This window comes from Camelus dromedarius, chromosome 10, assembly GCF_036321535.1.
Source record: "Camelus dromedarius isolate mCamDro1 chromosome 10, mCamDro1.pat, whole genome shotgun sequence".
Lineage (NCBI taxonomy): Eukaryota > Metazoa > Chordata > Mammalia > Artiodactyla > Camelidae > Camelus > Camelus dromedarius.
This window is the reverse complement of record NC_087445.1, coordinates 78,503,561-78,520,609: the sequence shown is the minus strand read 5'-3', so window position 1 is coordinate 78,520,609 and position 17,049 is coordinate 78,503,561. Positions and strand designations below refer to the sequence as shown.

At 61.7% G+C, this 17,049-nt stretch overlaps 1 protein-coding gene and 1 non-coding gene across 6 annotated transcripts in view; both read left to right on the top strand.

Moving 5' to 3' along the window:
* Window positions 1–17,049, top strand: part of EXD3 (exonuclease 3'-5' domain containing 3) — a 74,103-nt gene that overhangs the window by 42,061 nt on the left and 14,993 nt on the right. For all 5 annotated transcript variants that reach the window (XM_064490809.1, XM_064490808.1, XM_031451031.2 and 2 more), the window contains 9 exons: window positions 783–949; window positions 1,401–1,524; window positions 1,799–2,009; window positions 2,098–2,207; window positions 2,714–2,876; window positions 3,000–3,166; window positions 3,447–3,602; window positions 11,424–11,477; window positions 11,691–11,822. In XM_064490809.1, the coding sequence (XP_064346879.1) occupies window positions 783–949; window positions 1,401–1,524; window positions 1,799–2,009; window positions 2,098–2,207; window positions 2,714–2,876; window positions 3,000–3,166; window positions 3,447–3,602; window positions 11,424–11,477; window positions 11,691–11,822 (1,284 nt within the window). The remainder of the gene's footprint in view (window positions 1–782; window positions 950–1,400; window positions 1,525–1,798; window positions 2,010–2,097; window positions 2,208–2,713; window positions 2,877–2,999; window positions 3,167–3,446; window positions 3,603–11,423; window positions 11,478–11,690; window positions 11,823–17,049) is intronic.
* Window positions 9,843–9,917, top strand: TRNAA-CGC (transfer RNA alanine (anticodon CGC)). The gene has a single exon. It is a non-coding gene; the product is annotated as a tRNA-Ala (tRNA).

Genomic DNA, 17,049 nt, shown 5'->3' with positions numbered 1-17,049 from the left:
TGGGAACCCGCCGCCTGCGGGAAGTGGACGCCGGGGCTGCGGGGGGCAGAGCCGGCTGGGGAGGTGGCCGCCTGCCGGCCAGCAGGGACTCCTCAGAACATTGGGGGTCCTGTCCCCTCCTGTCTGAGTTACGGTGACCTGTGGCCTCTTGCATGCAGGGACTCGGCCCCACACCCCCACCTGGATCCCTGTGGGCCAGGTGGGCCCCCTGCTCCCACACAAGGCACTGGGGTGGGGCAGCCAGGCAGATGCAGCCTTGCAAGCCCCCATGGCCCCTGTGCCCACTCTCTGGACAGTGGGTGCAGGGGTGTCCCATGGCCTCCCCCTCCCCCCTGCACACAGTGGCCGCCGGAGGGCAGGGGTGAGGAGGTGTGGAGGGGCAGAGGCAGATGGAGAGGGGCAGGGCAGACGACGCTCTAGGAGGTGATGCTGGTCCAGGTGCAGGTCCGGGAGCCGGGGGCCAACAGGGCAGCGGGGTGGGTGGGGTCTTGGATGTGGGGAGAGAGGTGCAGGCTGAGCGTGGGGTAGTCGGATACAGCTGTGGGCTCAGGACAGCGACCCTTCTCCCCAACCGCCTCACCAAGGCCCCTCAGCATCTCGGTCCAAACCTGATTGGTCACCATGGGGCCCCACTCACCAGAGCTGCTGGCCTTCGGGGGACAGTCTCCTCCCTCTGAAGGGCTCAGGGCCAGGTCTGAGGGGGTAGGTCAGGGCCTGGGGGCTCCCGGGATGGGCCGGCTGCTGGGGCAGAGCCAGGCAGACGACCCGCTTCCATCCCCCAGGGCCTGGTGGGGCAGAACCAGTGGCTGCAGGAGCAGTTGCTGCAACTGCTGACTGCTCATAACGACGCGGCCGTGGTGGCCCGGTGTGTCCTGGACCTCTCACTCCCCACAGAGCAGCTTCCGGCCACGGTGGCAACAGAGCTTAACCGGCTCAGGCTCCAGGAGGGGTAAGCACCTGCCAGGCTCGGGGGACCCACGAGGAGGATACTACCTTGGGCCCCCACCCTCAGAAAGTGTCCCCAGGGGTCATACGTGTCAATGGCTTGGGAATTAGAAGTGAGAGAAAACCAAGAAGGGGGTGCACACTCTGCTCCCAGAGCACAGACACCCACAGAGCAGGAGAGACAGGTGGCACCCCTCCTCGGTTCCTGGCCACCCGTCTGTCCAGAGACCCTGTGGCCCGACCCGCAGCCCAGCTAGACACTCCCTGGGGCCTGAGGACCCGGTGTCTGCATCTGGGAGGGTAGAGGTGTGTGGGAGGAACACCCTGCAGGCCCCGGCCGGCACCGGCCTGCGCACTGCCCTGCGCCTCCGGGGCCTGTCCCGGGAAGTGCTGGTGGGGGTGGGCACTGGAACCCAGGGTGGTGGGGGGAGTGCTGCGTCTCTGCTCCTCCCCAGGACCACCGAGGCGCCTTTTGAGGACAGGGAGGATGACCACTACCAGCTGCCTATCGCCAGGGAGGACATCCACTTCCTGGCCTCATGGGAGGCCCTGTCCAGGCACCAGGAGGAGCTCCTGCAGGTGGGTCCCTTGGCTCTTGCTGGGCTGGCCGGCCCCAGGGGCAGCTCGTCAAGGCCTCTGGGTGCTCTGTCCACACCGAGTGCTCCAGCTTAAGGACTCCAGGCCTGAGGCCTGCGCGCTGGCCGCTACCCACGGGCGCTTGACCCCATCTGTGTGGGAGCTCACAGGGCTGGGCAAGCCCCCCTGACAAAGGCTGCCTCACCCGAGCTTCGGCCCTTCGGGGGGCCGGACAGGTCCTCGGCCACGCTGCTCACGCCAGCTCCTCTGTCTGCAGCCCGGCCAGGTGGTCGGCATGGACCTGGAGTGGAGGCCCTCGTTCTGTGCGGGGGGCCGGCCCCGGGCGTCTCTCATGCAGGTGGCCGTGGAGGGCCGCGTGTTCCTGCTGGACCTGCCCGAGCTCTTGAGTCCGGCAGGAGGGCCGGCGCCCCGGGCCTTCTCCCGGCTGGTGTCTCAGCTGCTCTCAGAACCTTCTGTCACGAAGCTGGGTGAGTGCAGCCCCCGCCCCGGCCCTCTGCCCAGGTACCAGGGCACCCTTCCTTGCGTGCCGGTCACACCAGTGGCCCCTGCCTGCAGGTTATGGGATGGCGGGGGACCTGCGGAGCCTAGGAGCTTCCTACCCCGCCCTGGCCCACGCAGAGAAACAGCTGCGCGGCAGCCTGGACCTGCTGCAGGTGCACAAGCAGGTCAGTGCTGCGCGGGGGGCGCCGTTCCCTTCTCTGCCGAGCTGCCCGCACCGCGAAGCCTGGGTGAGGGCCTTCCCCGCAGGCTGGGGGTGTCTGTGGCCAGGACTTGCTCAGGGCCAGTCTGTGCCTTCTGGGCAGGCCCCAGCCCCGCTCTCTGGCCACAGGTCACCAGGGCCCCAGAGCACAGAGTCCCCCAGGGAAGGAGGGTCACCACACGTCTCCATGCTCCCCCAAACCAGCTCAGCTTTGGGCCCCACCCCCAGAGGAGCTCTCGGCACACACCCTTTGTGTTTAAGACATTAGTCCAGAGCTGGCCAGCAGGCGGGGGACCGTGGTCCTAAGACCCCAACACAGCCTGCCTTGGCATCGACGCCCTCCTCACCTGGCACCGTCCGCAGTGGAGGACACAGGCCTTCCCCAGAGCCCTTGTGGGGCCGCAAGGGTGTGTTATAGCCGTCCTCCCTCCGGGACGGGTCCCTCACCCCCCGGAGGCACTGTCTTGGCAGATGCGTGTGGTGGACATGCCAGCCCCAGGTGTGGACGGAGCCCGGGGGCCGCGGGGCCTCAGCCTCCTGGTGCAGCAGGTGCTGGGCAAGCCCCTGGACAAGACTCAGCAGCTCTCCAACTGGGACCGGCGGCCACTGGGTGAGGGGCAGCTGGTCTATGCAGGTGAGCACCCCACGCCCCGCCATGTCCCTGAGCCCCCATCCCCGCCCCTTGTGCCCCTGTACCCCACACCCTCACATCCCCACACCCCCCTACACGGAGGCTGAGGCCAACCTTGCCTCCCAGCCACTGACGCCTACTGCCTGCTGGAGGTGTACTGGGCACTATGCAGAGAGCCCGCCCGCTTCCACCTGTCGGGGGACCTGGCCAGGAGCCTAAGGCTGGGACGCAGCGACAGATCAAGGATGCAGGAGCCGCCCCGCCTGCAGAAGGCCTTGGCTTCGCCCCGGCAGGTAGGGGAAGCCCCCCACCCAGGTCCAGGGTAGCATCTGGCCTTGCACGCATGTGTCCCCTGAGGCCCCTGCCCCACTCCAGTGCACACAGGACCTCCGGGAAGTGAGTGCAGGCCCCTCTCAGGGTCCCTCATGGGTGAACAGGTGTCTCTGTTTAAATCTACTTTTCTGTTCTCTCCCGCACTGAGTACGTATTGCTCGTGAAGAGCTGACCACCTGGCCCTCAGGGCCCTTGCTCCCCTCTGGGTCCAGAGTGGCGCTGAGTAGGGCTGTGTTGCAGGTGCCGGCGGAGGGGGTTGCCATCCCCGAGGTCCGGGCCAGGGCCTTCCGCGTGGTGTGTGACAGCATGCTGCAGGGCCTGGCGCGCAGCCTCCGCTGTCTGGGCGTCGACGTGCTGGTGCTGGGTGCCGGCGAGGACCACCGCAGGGCAGCCGAGGTGAGCGGCCCTGGAGTGCGGGGCACCCCGTCCCTGCCCGTCCGTGAGTCCCTCGGGAGCAGGGGCAGTGTGTGCGGTTGCCGCAATGCCCTGGCTGCATTGCCCCTCCCCCGGTTGCCAGGGGTGGAAAATCACGGCTGCCTGGCACCCGTGGGCTGCGGGCCTGGAGCTCTTGAGGCTCCTTTTGGGGGCGCCTGATGCAGGGCCCTGGGTAGTCCTGGCGCCCTTACGGTCCTTTGCCCCCAGAAATACAATGTGCCCATGAGGGCGTTCCCCCCTCTGGGAGCTGGGAGTGGACGCCACTGTCAGGTGTGCAGGTGCTCCCCCTGCAGGAGGCCCTGCCCACACCCACGGCGGGACCCTGCCTGGGGGCACCAGCCCCAGGGTCACGAAGAAGCCCTAAGCAGGGCTGTCAGAATTCAGGCATTAGAACATGGCTGGTTTACTGAGACGTAATTCACACAGCACACAATTCACCCAGTACAGTGTGCAAGCCAGTGGCTTTTGTCCCTTCACGGAGCCGTGCGACCATCAGCACAGTTTCGGAATGTGCCCAGGGCCCACGAAGCCCCCACGTCCTCCCCAGGGCCCGGCTCCATGGACCCGCCTGCTCTGCTCCCTGCACATGAGCGGACACGCCTGGGGCCTTGCGGGTCTGGCCTCTTCCACACAGCATGTTTTCTCGGCTCATCTGTGTTGTAGCGTCTGTCAGGTCTTCACTCCTTTTTATGACCAAATAACGCTCCCTTGGCTGGACCGCAGCGTCTCCATTCCCCCTGCCCTTGACGGACACTCGGGCTGTTTCCACTTCTTGGCTGTTGGAATTGTGCTGCTGTGAGAGGACAGAGGACCAGGTCATAATTTTGACTCTTAATATGTGGTTTCCTTTATGCGTTTGATCACCTTCTCCTGGGAAGGCGTCCCCAGGCTCACCGAACAGGTGGCCGGGACACAGAGCTGGTCGGGGGCCCCAGGACCGCAGAGCAGTGGGGTCGGTCCACCAGCATGAGGTCTGCCACCGACACCACACTTCCCTGCGCACTCCGCTCCGCCAGCAGGTGCCGTGTGTGTGTGTGTGTGTGTGTGTGTGTGTGTGTGTGTGTGTTTTGTGTGTGTGTCCCTGCGCACTCCGCTCCGCCAGCAGGCCCCTTGTGTGTCTGTGCGTGTGTGTCTGTGTGTCTGTGTGTGTGTCTGTCCCTGCACACTCCACTCCGCCAGCAGGTGCCTTGTGTGTGTGTGTGTGTGTGTGTGTGTATGTGTGAGTGTGCACGCCAGTGCAGCTCAGCTCCCCGGCTCCTTCTGGCAGCCCCCACCCTCACTAATGAGGAAGCTGAGGCCGGAAGGACGGAGGAGGTCTGCCTGGGGCTACAGGAGGGAGGGGCCCGCTGGGAGGGAACGCCCGCCTCCGTTGCTGGCCTCGCATCTGTGAGCGGATGTCCACTCTGTCCACATCCTCGGCCCCCTGTTCCGGAGGCCTGTGCCGAGTGCCCGGGGAGGAGGACATGGTGGTGCTGAGGGTGGCTCTGGCCGCCATCCCTGTAGGAAACCCCTCTTCCCCAGGCAGGGTTGTGTCCAGCTATAGGGGCTGAGACCAGGAGGACCAGCCTGACTTCTCCAGGACCCAGACCAGAAGCCAGGGAGGAGGGGCCTGCCCCCTGGCCCTGAGAGTCCCAGGGTCTCCAGCACGTGGGAGGCAGGTTTGACCCCTAACCTGCACCCCCACTCCCCGTCATGGCTCTGAGCTTTTGCATTATGTGGCCGAAGGGATTTGCAGGTGTGACTTTGGATTATTCGGGTGAGCCTAGGGTCACCACAGGAGCCCTTAACACGGAAATGGAAATCAGACTCAGTGCAGGGGAGGGACTCGGTGGCTGGTGCTGCGTGAAGGTGGAGAGGTGCGGGCTGCACAGCCAGGACACCCGACCTTCATCCTGCAGCCCCAGGGCCCGGATCCCGCGGCACCTGGAATTCCACGTGTGAGCCCTGAGCAGGGAGCCCACGGAGCCCACGGAGCCCCCGGTCCCATGCCACAGAGCTGTGTTGGAGTTTACGGTTAAATGGCTGTGGCCGCATTAGCAAACTGATAGATTTTGGTGCCAGGAGTGTGGTGTCACTGTGACAGATGCTAAAATGTGGAAGCAGCAGGAGAGGCTGGAGAAGCTGCACAGATCAGGACAGAAGGAGCGATGGGGCCCCACCGGGCTGAACAGACGTGGCGAGGAGCTGAGCTGGGCTGCCCCGGGGCTGGGGGTTCAGACCTCAGAACATGCGCACAGCACCGCTCAGTGTCAGGCCACGCGCCGTGCCCCCCGAGGGGCCTGGGAAGCCAGATCGAGGCTTGGCCCATGCCTGGCTACAGGCTGATTTTACCCACGTCTTTTCCACGAGGCTTTTGACCTGCTTCCGGCCCCTTGGCCTTCTGATCTGAGCTCTCAGGGTCTTTTGAGGGCATGCTTGGGGGCGGGGGGGAGGCAGGGGTTACTGTCACCCGCGTGTGTCAGCATTCTGCACAGCTGGACAAGTGTGTCCACTTCTTACCCCTGTGACGGCCTCAGAGGCAGGTGACTGCAGCCCTTCGAGCATGTTCTGGAGAGAACACCTCCGGCAACGGGAGCCCCTTTGGCTGTTTTTCCCACCTTAACAGAGGTCCTGGAGGTTGAGCCCAGGACCCCGCGCATGCCAAGCACTCGCTCCGCCGCGGCGCCGCCGCACCCCCACCCAGCCCCTCTGGCTGCTTCCCTTTGCTGTGGATCTTTCCCGATCATGTCTCTGCCAGCACCCCCCAGCAGGTGGGCTGGCTGCTTTGTGGGGAGGGGTTCTGCTCTGGGGCTCGGTTTCTGTACCTTTCACGATGAGCATCATTCACACACTGTGGGTGAGGGAGGGGACGAGGGCCCTCCCAGCGGAGCAGAAAGCACAGGGCGCTGTGTCCTGTGCTTGGAGGGGCAGACGTCCCACAGGTGAATGGGAGACAGCCAATGAGACCTCCGGGCTGTGCGCCAAAGGTGCAGCCAGGGGTCCTGCTGCTTGTGGTCCAGTGAGAGGAGGGTCCCCTGGATGGAGGAGCCACCAAGCAGGGAGGAGCTGGAACTGACGACCCGGAGGCTGTCAGCCCATCCAGAGGGAGAAACATGCCCAAATTCAGGGCTCACTCCCCTCGGTGTGGCCTGGAGAGGGGCTGAGAGGCTGCTCAGAGCAGAAGGTTGGAGTGTGCGTCGCCCGTCAGGGTGGGCCTTGGCCACCTTAGCAGAAGCCAGAATGAGAGAAGACATTCCGCTGGTGCAACAGCCCAGGCCGAGCCCACGGTGGCAGTGGCTCTCGGTCGGCCCCGCCGGGCGCCCCACCGTCATCAGCCAGCGCCTCGCAGTTAATCTGTGTGCCTCCAGCTGGTCCCACTTCCCCAGGGGCCTCGACAGGTACAGATGTCAGGACCAGAAGTGCACCCAGAAGTCTCCGGGAGGTGATCACTGAGTAGTCCTGGGGGTTCTGGGGCCTGTCGGCTCATCTGATCGATTCAGGGCACTCATGAACGTGTCTCCAGTGGTGAAGAGGTCGCTAGTGGCCCATGGTGTGATACGGCCAAGTTCCTCAGGACATGGCCATCAGACTCCCCATGGAATTCCTGCAGGAGGACAGGCTGTGCGTCTGCTGCCTCAGGATGTCTTGGACCTGCGAGCCCGATGGGGCTGCTGGCCGCTGTCCCTGCGCTGGACAGAGTCGGGGAGGGGCGAGGGCAGGCTCCCAAGGCCCAGCTCAGGCCCGAGGATGGGCCTGGAAGGACGCCCTTCAGTCCTGCAGCTGCAGCACTGAGACTGCTGCGGCCCGAGCACCGAGCCCCAGCCCGCGAGTGCATGAATGGCAACACGGTCAGACTCAGTTGCTACAGACGGCTTTGCCGTCTTGCTGGGGTAAAGTCGCACCTCGTGGTCTTTGACTTGCCTCTCTGATCATCTGTGGAGCTGAGCATCTTCCATACGTACACTGGCTGCTCGGCCTCTGTTCTGTGAAGGGCCTCATCCAGGAGCGGGCGGGTTGACACCGTCCTGGGAAAGGCCTGTGTGCAGGGCAGGTCCTGGCTGGTAAGCAGCTGATGGAAAACCTCCCCGAACAGTGGGAGCGGCTGGCCGCACCTGGCCCGTCCAAATGGCCTGGCCTGGCAGACGCCTGCTTTCTTCCCAGGGTCTGTGGCTCCGGTAGACACCAGGCAGAGGTGCCTGGGTGCCGAGCCCAGCGTAAAGTACAGGTGCTGAGTCGTTAATGGGTCTGCCTGGTGGAGGCGCGTCCCTGCGACGGGCCCCTCCGGGCAGGCTCGGGGTGGGACCTGGTGCCCCCTGCTCGCTGTCCACGTGCTGTCCACGTGCTGTTTTTGCTTTGCATCCTTCCCTGACTTACGCCAAGTCCTCCTAGGGAGTCACCCGACCTGGGTGTGGTTTGGGAACTGTGGCACGTCTGGTGCCGCTCTGTCCTGCAGCCCCTGACCTCACAATTCATCTTGGGCTCTGTGGGGAGAGCCCACCTCGCTCCCCCTTGACCTTTGCCCTCCCGTGAACGTTTAGAAACAGCCCCTCCATGGGGCTGTGCTGGGAGCTGCGTGGACACCATGAGCCTCGTTTGTGGGAAGTGACGTTTTGTGACGTTGAGTCTTCTGTCTGTGAATGCTGGTCTGACCCCTCTCAGGGCTCCACGCACATTTTGTGACCATCTCTGCAAAGCCCTGCCCGGACTCTGTTACGTTTCACCCCAGGAACGTTCTGTCCTGTGGCTGTGACATGTGGCACTGCTCTGTTTCCTGCTGAGACCAGGGAGTGCAGTTGACCTTCAGTTCTTAGTTGCCTAAGACTGGATCTAACATCCAGAAGCCTTGCGAAACTCTCCTGTGTTCTACTGAATGGGCTGTCAGTTCTTGGGGTTCTCTTTGTGGATGTGTCCTTTACGAACAGTGATGGATTTATTTCTTCCTCTCCAGTCTTAGGTTTTCTTTCTTTCCCGTACGTATCCTATCATAGTAGTCGAGACCTCCAAGGCTGTGTCGAATAGGTGGGGACAGGGGCCATCTGTCTTGTTTCTGGTTTAAAGGGAATGTCCCTCCGTGAAGTGTGGTGGTGGCCAGGCCCCCACACCAGGCGGAGGGGGCTCCCCTGGGCCCACGTCGGCCTCACATTTCATCACGGGAGAAGCTGAATTCTACCCGATGCTTCCTCTGCAGCCGCGGGCTCGCTCTGGGCTTTGCTCCCTGCGATCTGTGGCGGCGGCGAACCTGTCTCACTGGGAGCCGGCCGGCCAGCCTGTCACGTTGCTGGATCCCTCTTCGGGGCCGTGTCTGACACACAGCTTCTCCTCGCTCCATCTGTTCTTCTGGCCTCACGACAAACTGGGAGTTTCCCCTCCCCTCTGTTTTCTGCAACTCCGAGTAACACTGAGATGACCCTCTCAGGTGCTGGCTGGCTCCGCAAAGCCTCCTCGCCCTGACGGGGGGAGGGGTCCCCAGGCTGGTGCTGTTTTCCTTGGTAGTTACAGGGCTGCTTGCTGTCTGCGCCTTGAGTCACTTTTGGAAACTCGTACCTCCTCTGGGGTGCGCCCATTCCGCCCGCCTTCTGAGCGTGTGAGGCTGTCGCTGCACTCTTCGCGCTCTGTGGCACCTGCAGGGGCTCAGCTTTACCCTGCTTGTCGCTCACTTGGGCTCCGCTTTTTCTTGGTCTTACAGAGATTCGTCAGTGTAACGTCTTTGCAAATAACTGGTATTTGCCTTTGTTGATCTTTCTGTTGCATTCTTGGTTTTCATCTCATTAATTTCTGCTCTTATCTTTATGGTTTCCTTCCTTCTGCTTGCTTGGGGTTATTTCCAAGTGGAATGCTTAGCTCTTTAATTTTCAGCCTTCTAAATTTTATGATGTAAACATTCAAGGCCATAAATTTTTCTCAAAGTACTGTTTTCACTGCGTTCGGTCAGTTTTGATAAGTAACACTTTCGTTACTTTCAGTTCTAATAATTTTTGTGTCTGTTATAATTACTTATTTGAGCTAAGAGTTCTTTAAAAGGCTGTTTTCCAGTTTCAGAAAACTTGGGGTTTGCGAGCTTTTTAGTTACCTTTTTAAAATCGATTTCTACCTTAACTGAATTAGAGTCAAGAGGCATAGCCTGTTTCGTGCCAGTTTAGATATTTGTGAAGACTTGCATGTAGCCAAGCAGATGATTGTTTCTATAAATGTCCCACGTAGACTTTAAAAGGATGCATGAGGGGACGGGTGTAGCTCAAGTGGCAGAGCACATGCTTCGCATGCATGAGGTCCTGGGTTCAATCCCCAGCACCTCTTCTAAGAATAAATAAACCTAATTACCTCCCCCAACCAAAAAAAAAAAAAAAATTAAAAGGACACAAGTCTCCTGCAGCCATGCTCACTTCCCTCTCTCACAGGCTCCATAGGCTGAGCTTACTTAACGTTTGCTCACGTCGTCTGTATGTTGTCTGGCTCTTTTTCTGGCTGATTTTATCAAGGACCAGGAGGGCTGTACTGAAGTTTCCTATGACAATGGGTTTATCAAATTCTCCTCGAAGTCACGTCAATATTTGCTTTATATGTTTTAAAGTTGTTGTTAGGTACATGTGCATACAGGCTTTAGAATTCTTGCATTTTCCTGTTGAGTGAAACCTCACAGTCATGAGGGGAGCCTCCCTGGCCCTGGTGACGCTCTCTGCCAGGGGGTCTGTGCGAGCTAACGCTGAGACCACCTCCCCGGCAGTCTTTGGTATTCAGGTGTGTTTTTCTCACCCTGTCACGTTCACCTTCCTTTGCTCTTAAATATTAGGTGTATTTCTTACAAACTGCCTCTCGTTGGATTTAAAAAAAAGCTAGTCTGACAATCTTTGCTTTTCAACTTATTAGTTTAGTCCATTTACATTTATTGTAACTACTAATATTATTTGTGTTCAGTTATGGTATCCTAATTTGTGCTTTCTGTTTCTCCTACTTTTTTTTTTTTGTTCTTTTGTTCCTTGGTTTCTTATATTCTTTCATCTTTTTCATCCTTGTACTATTTTTCCTTTTATTAGCTTAAAGTTATAAATTTTATTTCTGTTCTTTTAGGGGTTACCCTAGAAATTTTAACATGTATATTTGAATTAACAATGTCTAAAGTTAAAATTAATCCAGGGATCCTAGATCAGTTTGGCTTTCTCACTGTCTTTCCATTTTACCTGCTATTGTGGACACAGCTACAAGGCTGGTTCTTGTTTCTAGGCCTTTGCCGTGGGCAGAGTGATGAAATACTTTTAAAAAACATACAACATTCATCAAAAATTCATACTGAAGCTTTCTGTTCAGATCTAGGGTTGACTGGGTGACTGCCTTAATCTTAATCCAAATCTCCTTTCTCTCAGCGGAAAACCCGAATGCTCACCACACCAGCACTATCCATGTTTTATGTCACAACTCACACAGGAACGTTTCAGAATAGCAAGTGTCGACGTTACTGCCAACAGCAGTGTTACTGCAGAGTGTTTCTCAATTTTGGTGTGTAGTATAGTGCCCGAGGGTTTCGTAGTCGGGTCACTGTGGCTTCATCTTCTTTGGGTTTTGAGAGATTGATTTTTAAGTTTAATTTTGTTAGCATTTACATGAGATGTTTGTGTGAGTCTAGGACCAAACCTGTAACAGGAGGGGTGCCCAGGACTCGGGCTGCAGGAATCTGGCGGCTGCTCAGGCGCCAGGAGGAGGCAGCTAAGAGGCAGGGGTGGGGGGCTGGTGAAAGCGGAGGCAGAGGCAGCCCCAGTCCCCAGAGCCCGTGAGCTGCCCCACTGACCAGCGCTGCCTCCTGCACAGGTTGCCAGGCAGGAGGGAAGGGTCATCCTGACGTCGGGGCTGCCATACCAAAAGGTGAGGACCCCACGGACCACTCACATCTGGGCCTCATCTTCCCAGGGGGGCCTCAGCCCAGCCCCTCAGCCACCCCCGCCACAGGGTCTGCTTGCCGTGGGGCTGACTGGGCACCGCTGCCCCACCCTGGGTGGACGGATGGGAGGCTCTTGGCCCCAGATCTGGGGAGGTGGGGGCCTGGGCCCACCGCTCAGCATCTGCCTGTGTCTGCAGCTTCGGGCCCAGGTCGGGGCTGGGCGCTGCCTCTCGGTGGACTGCTCCCTCAGGGCCCGGCAGCAGGCGAAGGCCGTGCTCAGGCATTTCAATGTGCGTGTCACCCCTGCGGACATCTTCAGCCGCTGCCAGGTAGGTCCTGCATGCCCCAGGCTTGCCTCGGGCCAGGGTGTGAGCACCAGGCTGCCAGGGAGCCACGTCTGTGACAGGTGAGGCCCTGGCCAGTGGCAGGATGGCGAGCAGTGGCCACTGCCTGACCTGCAGTTTTCTCCTCCGACCCCCAGCCCCAGCCCCAGCCCCAGGTGCCTTTGCGCTTAGTGGGGGTCGGGGGTAGGGTCCCTGCAGTCTGGGGTCAGGAGGTGGCAGAGTGTCAGGGCCAGCATGGCCAGGGTGGGCAGCTGCAGGCCAAAGGGGCAGCTCAGGTAGGGTGTCCATCCTGGTTTGGGAACTTCCTCCTGACCCAGGGTTGGCCTCCTGACGTCGCCTCTGGCTGGGGCGTGTCCCATTTTCCGAGGGCGAGGTCCAGAGTCTGGACCACCCTGGGTGCACCCTGACGTCCGGGAGGGTCTGGGTGAGGAAATCCCCGGTTGGCGGAGCACACCCAGGGTTAGGGTCCAGCGGGGGGGCCTGGGGCGTGGGCACCCTGTGCTGACCCGTGCTGGGGAGAGGGTGCATGGTCCAGAGCCGTCCAGCTGAGGGGGTTGATGCAGCCTTTGTCCCTGGCCCTGCCAGCTGGGGTGTGGTTGCCCTTGGCCTCAGCGTCTGCACCGGGCAGCCGGCGGAGAGGGCCGGGGCCAGCACTGGTGCGCTGTGGTGGCTGCTGGTGCAGCGCACTGGCTATTCCCCAGAACATCCTGGACCTCAGGCCACAGCAGTGGCTGCCCAAGCCCAGCTGTCTGGTGGAATCTCAGCCTGGCCTCCCCCATCCAGGCGCACAGGGATGGCAGGTGCCCAGTGGAGTGGGAGGGAGAGCAGAAGGAGGGAAGGCCCTGTTCGCAGGTCCTGGGGCCCCGGCCGTCCAGCCTGGGGTACGGTCTGTGCAGAACCTGGGGCGCCTGCCTGGCCAGGACAGCAGGATGGCAGGATGGCTGGTGGCCCAGCCAGGCGGCAGGAATGCTTTCCCTTGGGCTTAAGCTCAGGAGGACAGGAACTGTGTCTCTGCTCAAGCCAGCAAGTGTTGTAAAGACCCCAGGACGTCCGGGGACCTGGGGGGCATTTTAATGAGCTTTTCAGAGCTTCTGATGGTGAAAACAGGAAGCTGGATGGCCTGGAGGAAACCCCCACCAGGGCCCTGGGAAGCCGCATGCTGGGGAGCAGCCTGATTCTTCAGACCCACGAGGGCCCGGCACCCAGGGCAGCTGCAGCCTCGCTGCCCACGCCCCCGAGTGCCTCCTCACGGCTGCACCACTCCACCAGGGCCCTGGGGAGGTGGGCTCTTTGGGCGGGGGTGGCATGGGGCCGATTCAAAGGTCGGGAGGCAGCACTGCATCCCAGCAAGGGCACTGCCCCAGGGCAGAATACGGTTCCTGAGGGGGCCGCGGGGGCCCAGGGAGGCGTTGGGAGCTGTGCGGGCTGTAGCGGGGGGACAGTTGGGGCATCTGGCTGCAGGGCAGACGGCGGGAGACCCGCAGCAGGTGAGGAGGAGAGGACCCAGTACGGTTCTAGGGTGTTCTGGGGCTCTGAGGGTTCAGGCTGAGCCCCTGGCCGGCTGCAGGGAAGGTGCTGGGCCTGGGCTCTCAGAAGTCTGGTCTGGAGGGCGCCTCGGGCATCAGGGGCCTGGCGGCACCGAGCTCTTCAGGCCATGGGCCAATGGGCTGCCTCACTGCCCAGCTGGGCCCTGCCTGGCGCTGTCCCTTTGTGGTAGATAAGCAACCCGCGTGTGGTCGGCTGGTGAGGACAGAGGCAGGGCCAGTGGCTTGGGGCCCGGAAGCAGAGGGCAGGAAGCTGCACAAAGGACACACCAGACTGGTGGAGGGGGGGGGGGGTGCCAGGTGGAGACCTGTGTGTGTGTGTGTGTGTGACCACAGAGAGGGGCTGGCGCTGCACAGGGGTAGGTGAGAGCCCAGGTGTGAGGCTGGGTATTGGCACCTGATGGGCCTTTGTCAGGACGGGGGGACCAGGGCCCAGGAACTTCTAAGACCCACAGCTGTCCAGCAGCTTCCAGCTGGGCTCAGCTCCAGAGCAGAGCAGGCTGGGTGTGCCCCAGGGCAAGACCCTCCCTGGGTGGCAGACAGCCGGTTGGGGACGTCTGTGCATGTGCCCAAGGACCCCAAAAGGCCGACGTGACAGCACCAGGTGGGCAGAGAAGGTGGTCCCTGAGAAGCTAGGATTTCTGAATTCGAACTCAGCCTTATCATCATGGAAGCACCCTCGGCACTGTGGGAGGACCGCTGGCTCTCTGTCAGTGCACTGGCTCCCACCGTGGTTCTCAGCCCTGGTCACCATGAGGGGAGGAGGCTCACTGCCCAATTGCAGTGGCGTCTGGGCACCAGGGCTGGCCGGGCCTCGGGCTGCGTTCCCAGAGCCCCTCGCCATGGCGTTCCCACCCTCACCCCAGGAGCTCAGCCTGAACAGCAGCAGGAACAGCTGACCGCCCGGCCTGCACGCCGGCTGCCCTGCTCCCTGTCCAGTGCCAGAGCAGATCCTGACCCCAGGGCCATCCCATGGGGACCAGCAGCCCCCTCGCAGGTGGACACCAGGAGGCCCAGAAAAGGAGCCACACAGACGCTCCAAGGAGGTGGTCTGAGGCCTGGCATCTGGGCGGCTGTGCAGCCGCAGCCCCTCTCGGCCCCTCAGGCCACAGTGAGGGCTGGGGTAGCCCGGAAGCCCATCTGGACACACAGAGCGCTGGCCACAGAGAGCGGCACACTTAGGGCTGACCCAGAGAGGGCCTCTGTGCTGTGCTCGGCCGGCAGGGCCCTGTCCGACACCCCCAGAGGGCCTGAGCACCCTGGCCGCTGGCTACGAGCCGACGGTGCCCCTGCCCAGGCCACGCTGGTCACCTCCCTGGAGAGCTCCGGCCGCCAGGCTGAGTTTCCATTTTCTTTTCCTTCTTTCTGCTATTTTGGTGCCGTTCCCAGAGGGAAAACCCACTTGACACACAAAGCGTTCCCAGAGCCAGCCGGCTGCTCTCCAGGCTGAGCATCGCGGTGCAAGGATGGAGCGCGTGAGGATGGAGTGGGCCGCGTGCCCGCCACGGTGGCGTCCTCTGTTGGCAGGGAGAGGGCTGCCCGCCCGCCCGCCCCAGGGGCCCGGCAGTTGGGGGCAGCAAGTCTCTCTTGGGGGCAGGGTCGTGACCACTGAAGCTGGCGACCTGGGTATGGGATTGCCCATCAGGAACATCTGCCAAGAGGACGTGCCCAGTGCCGTCCACTGTGGGAAAATGTTTTATCAAAGAAGTCTGAGTTAAAAAGAAGTCTAAGCAGGGACCCAGACCTGAGCAAGCATAATGTCTACTCTGCTGTCCCTCTAGTCTCCTTGCTGTCGTGGGGAGTGGGCTGTGGCCCCTGCTGAGGGTCAGTGACGTCGGCCCCCGGAAGTGGGCACCGGGAGGGGAGGCTACTGTTGGGGGGGCTCTCACAGAGGCGGCTGAGGGGTCCCTGGGGGAGAGGGCTGGGCAGGAGGAGTCTGCAGTTATGGGAGGCTGGGCCTGGGGACGAGTGACCCCAGGGCTGGGAAGGGGCCCTGGCAGAGAGGTGAGTGCCACCAGGCTGATCTCTGGCACAGGAATGGGTGCAAGCAGAGGGCCCTGGGACCTGAGGCTGTGAGTGGGACTTCTGGTCAGCTGCCCCCAGTGCCCACACCCACAACTTGGGGGCCTGCAGTGGTGGGGGCCCTGGAGCTCAGGCCCAGGGTCCAGCAGGGGCGCCCGGGCATGGAGACCCTCCCTCTACCCTGATGACCAACTGCAGGCGTAGGGACAGACAGGAAGAGGCAAAGCGGCCACTGACCCCGCCCCTCCCCGGCCTTTGTGCTTGGCGGCCCCCAGCCCCGTTCCCACACTCGGTGCCCCCGGGGTCACGCAGGCACAAAGGCTGTGGGAGGAGTGGCCCCCACCCTGCGCAGGGGAGACCCCAGGCCTGGCTCCTGAGGCTGCGGGGGGTGGTGGGGAGAATACCGGCCACAGGGCCTCTGGAAGTGGATGGGCTGGGAGTGGTCACAGGCCTTAAGGCAGTGGCAGCCACCGGGCAGCATTTGTCAGGGGTTGGGGCCCAGCGTGCCCCGAGACTCAGGACGCCAGCTGGGGTGACGGCTCCATTGGCAAGCTCAGCAGAACCTCCCCGCCCCAGTGATCACCCTGTGAGGCCTGCCCCACAGCCTGCAGGGCCTCCCTCTCTGCCCACCCCACCTCCAGAGAAGCCCTAGGTCTCAGCTGGAGCCCAACCTCGGTTCCCACCAGATGACTCCTGGGGGACTGAGGGCCTGGACCCCACTGGCCTAGGGACTCCCGCTCCTGGCGGCCCTGATCCATCCGACCCCTGCTTCTTCAGGAAGGGTCCTCAGCCGCGTTGCAGCCACACTCGCAGCTGTCACACTGAGGTAGGGCCGCTGCTGGATGTGGCCGCCTGGCAGTCAGCCAGCACTGCCTGCCCCACGTAGGATCCCCATGTTGTCCGAGACGTGTGATAAGGCCCTGGGAGCTGCCTGGGCTGGAAGGCCTGCTGGTCAGTGCCTGGGGAGTTCTGGGGTGAGCCCTCAGCCCAGCTCACACCAGGCACCCAGCTCCTTTCTCCTTCTGTGTCTGTGTGGAGGGTGCCCAGGACCTGGCAGTCCACGCGACTACTCTCAGGACCCTCGTCTTGACCGTGTGCTTCAAAAAGGTGCTACCATTAACAGTCTGGGGCCCCCCAAGGACGAGGCTTCTCTGACACTACCCCTTGGATGTAGACGGATATTCAGTTTTAAAAAGGGTGGACATGATTCAAGTCAGGGCTCAGAGGGCACGGACTCACCCGACAGAGGACAGGCCTACAGCCTGGACCAGCCACAGTGCAGGGTGGGATGGCAGCAGAGATGTGCGTGCACAGACACGCAGGGTGCGGGTGGACATTGGTGGCCTGGGCAGGCAAACCACAGCCAAGATGCTGGCCCCAAGCCAGTCAGTCCAGTGTGACATGGGCCTGCGGTGGAGCTGGTGCAGCCAAAGAGAGGACAGGCCTCTGGGAGTGCGAGTGCCCACATGGGCAACCTCAGCACTGTCCTCAAAGGCCTGTGGTCAGTTAAGACACCTTGGGTGACAAGAGGACCCTGCTGCCCAAAACACAAAGCCCAGGGCCTTCCATCCCTCTGCTCCGAGCCTCCGCTGGCCGATGTCACAGTCCTGCTCCCTGACGCCACAGCCACAGAGCCATCAGGAACC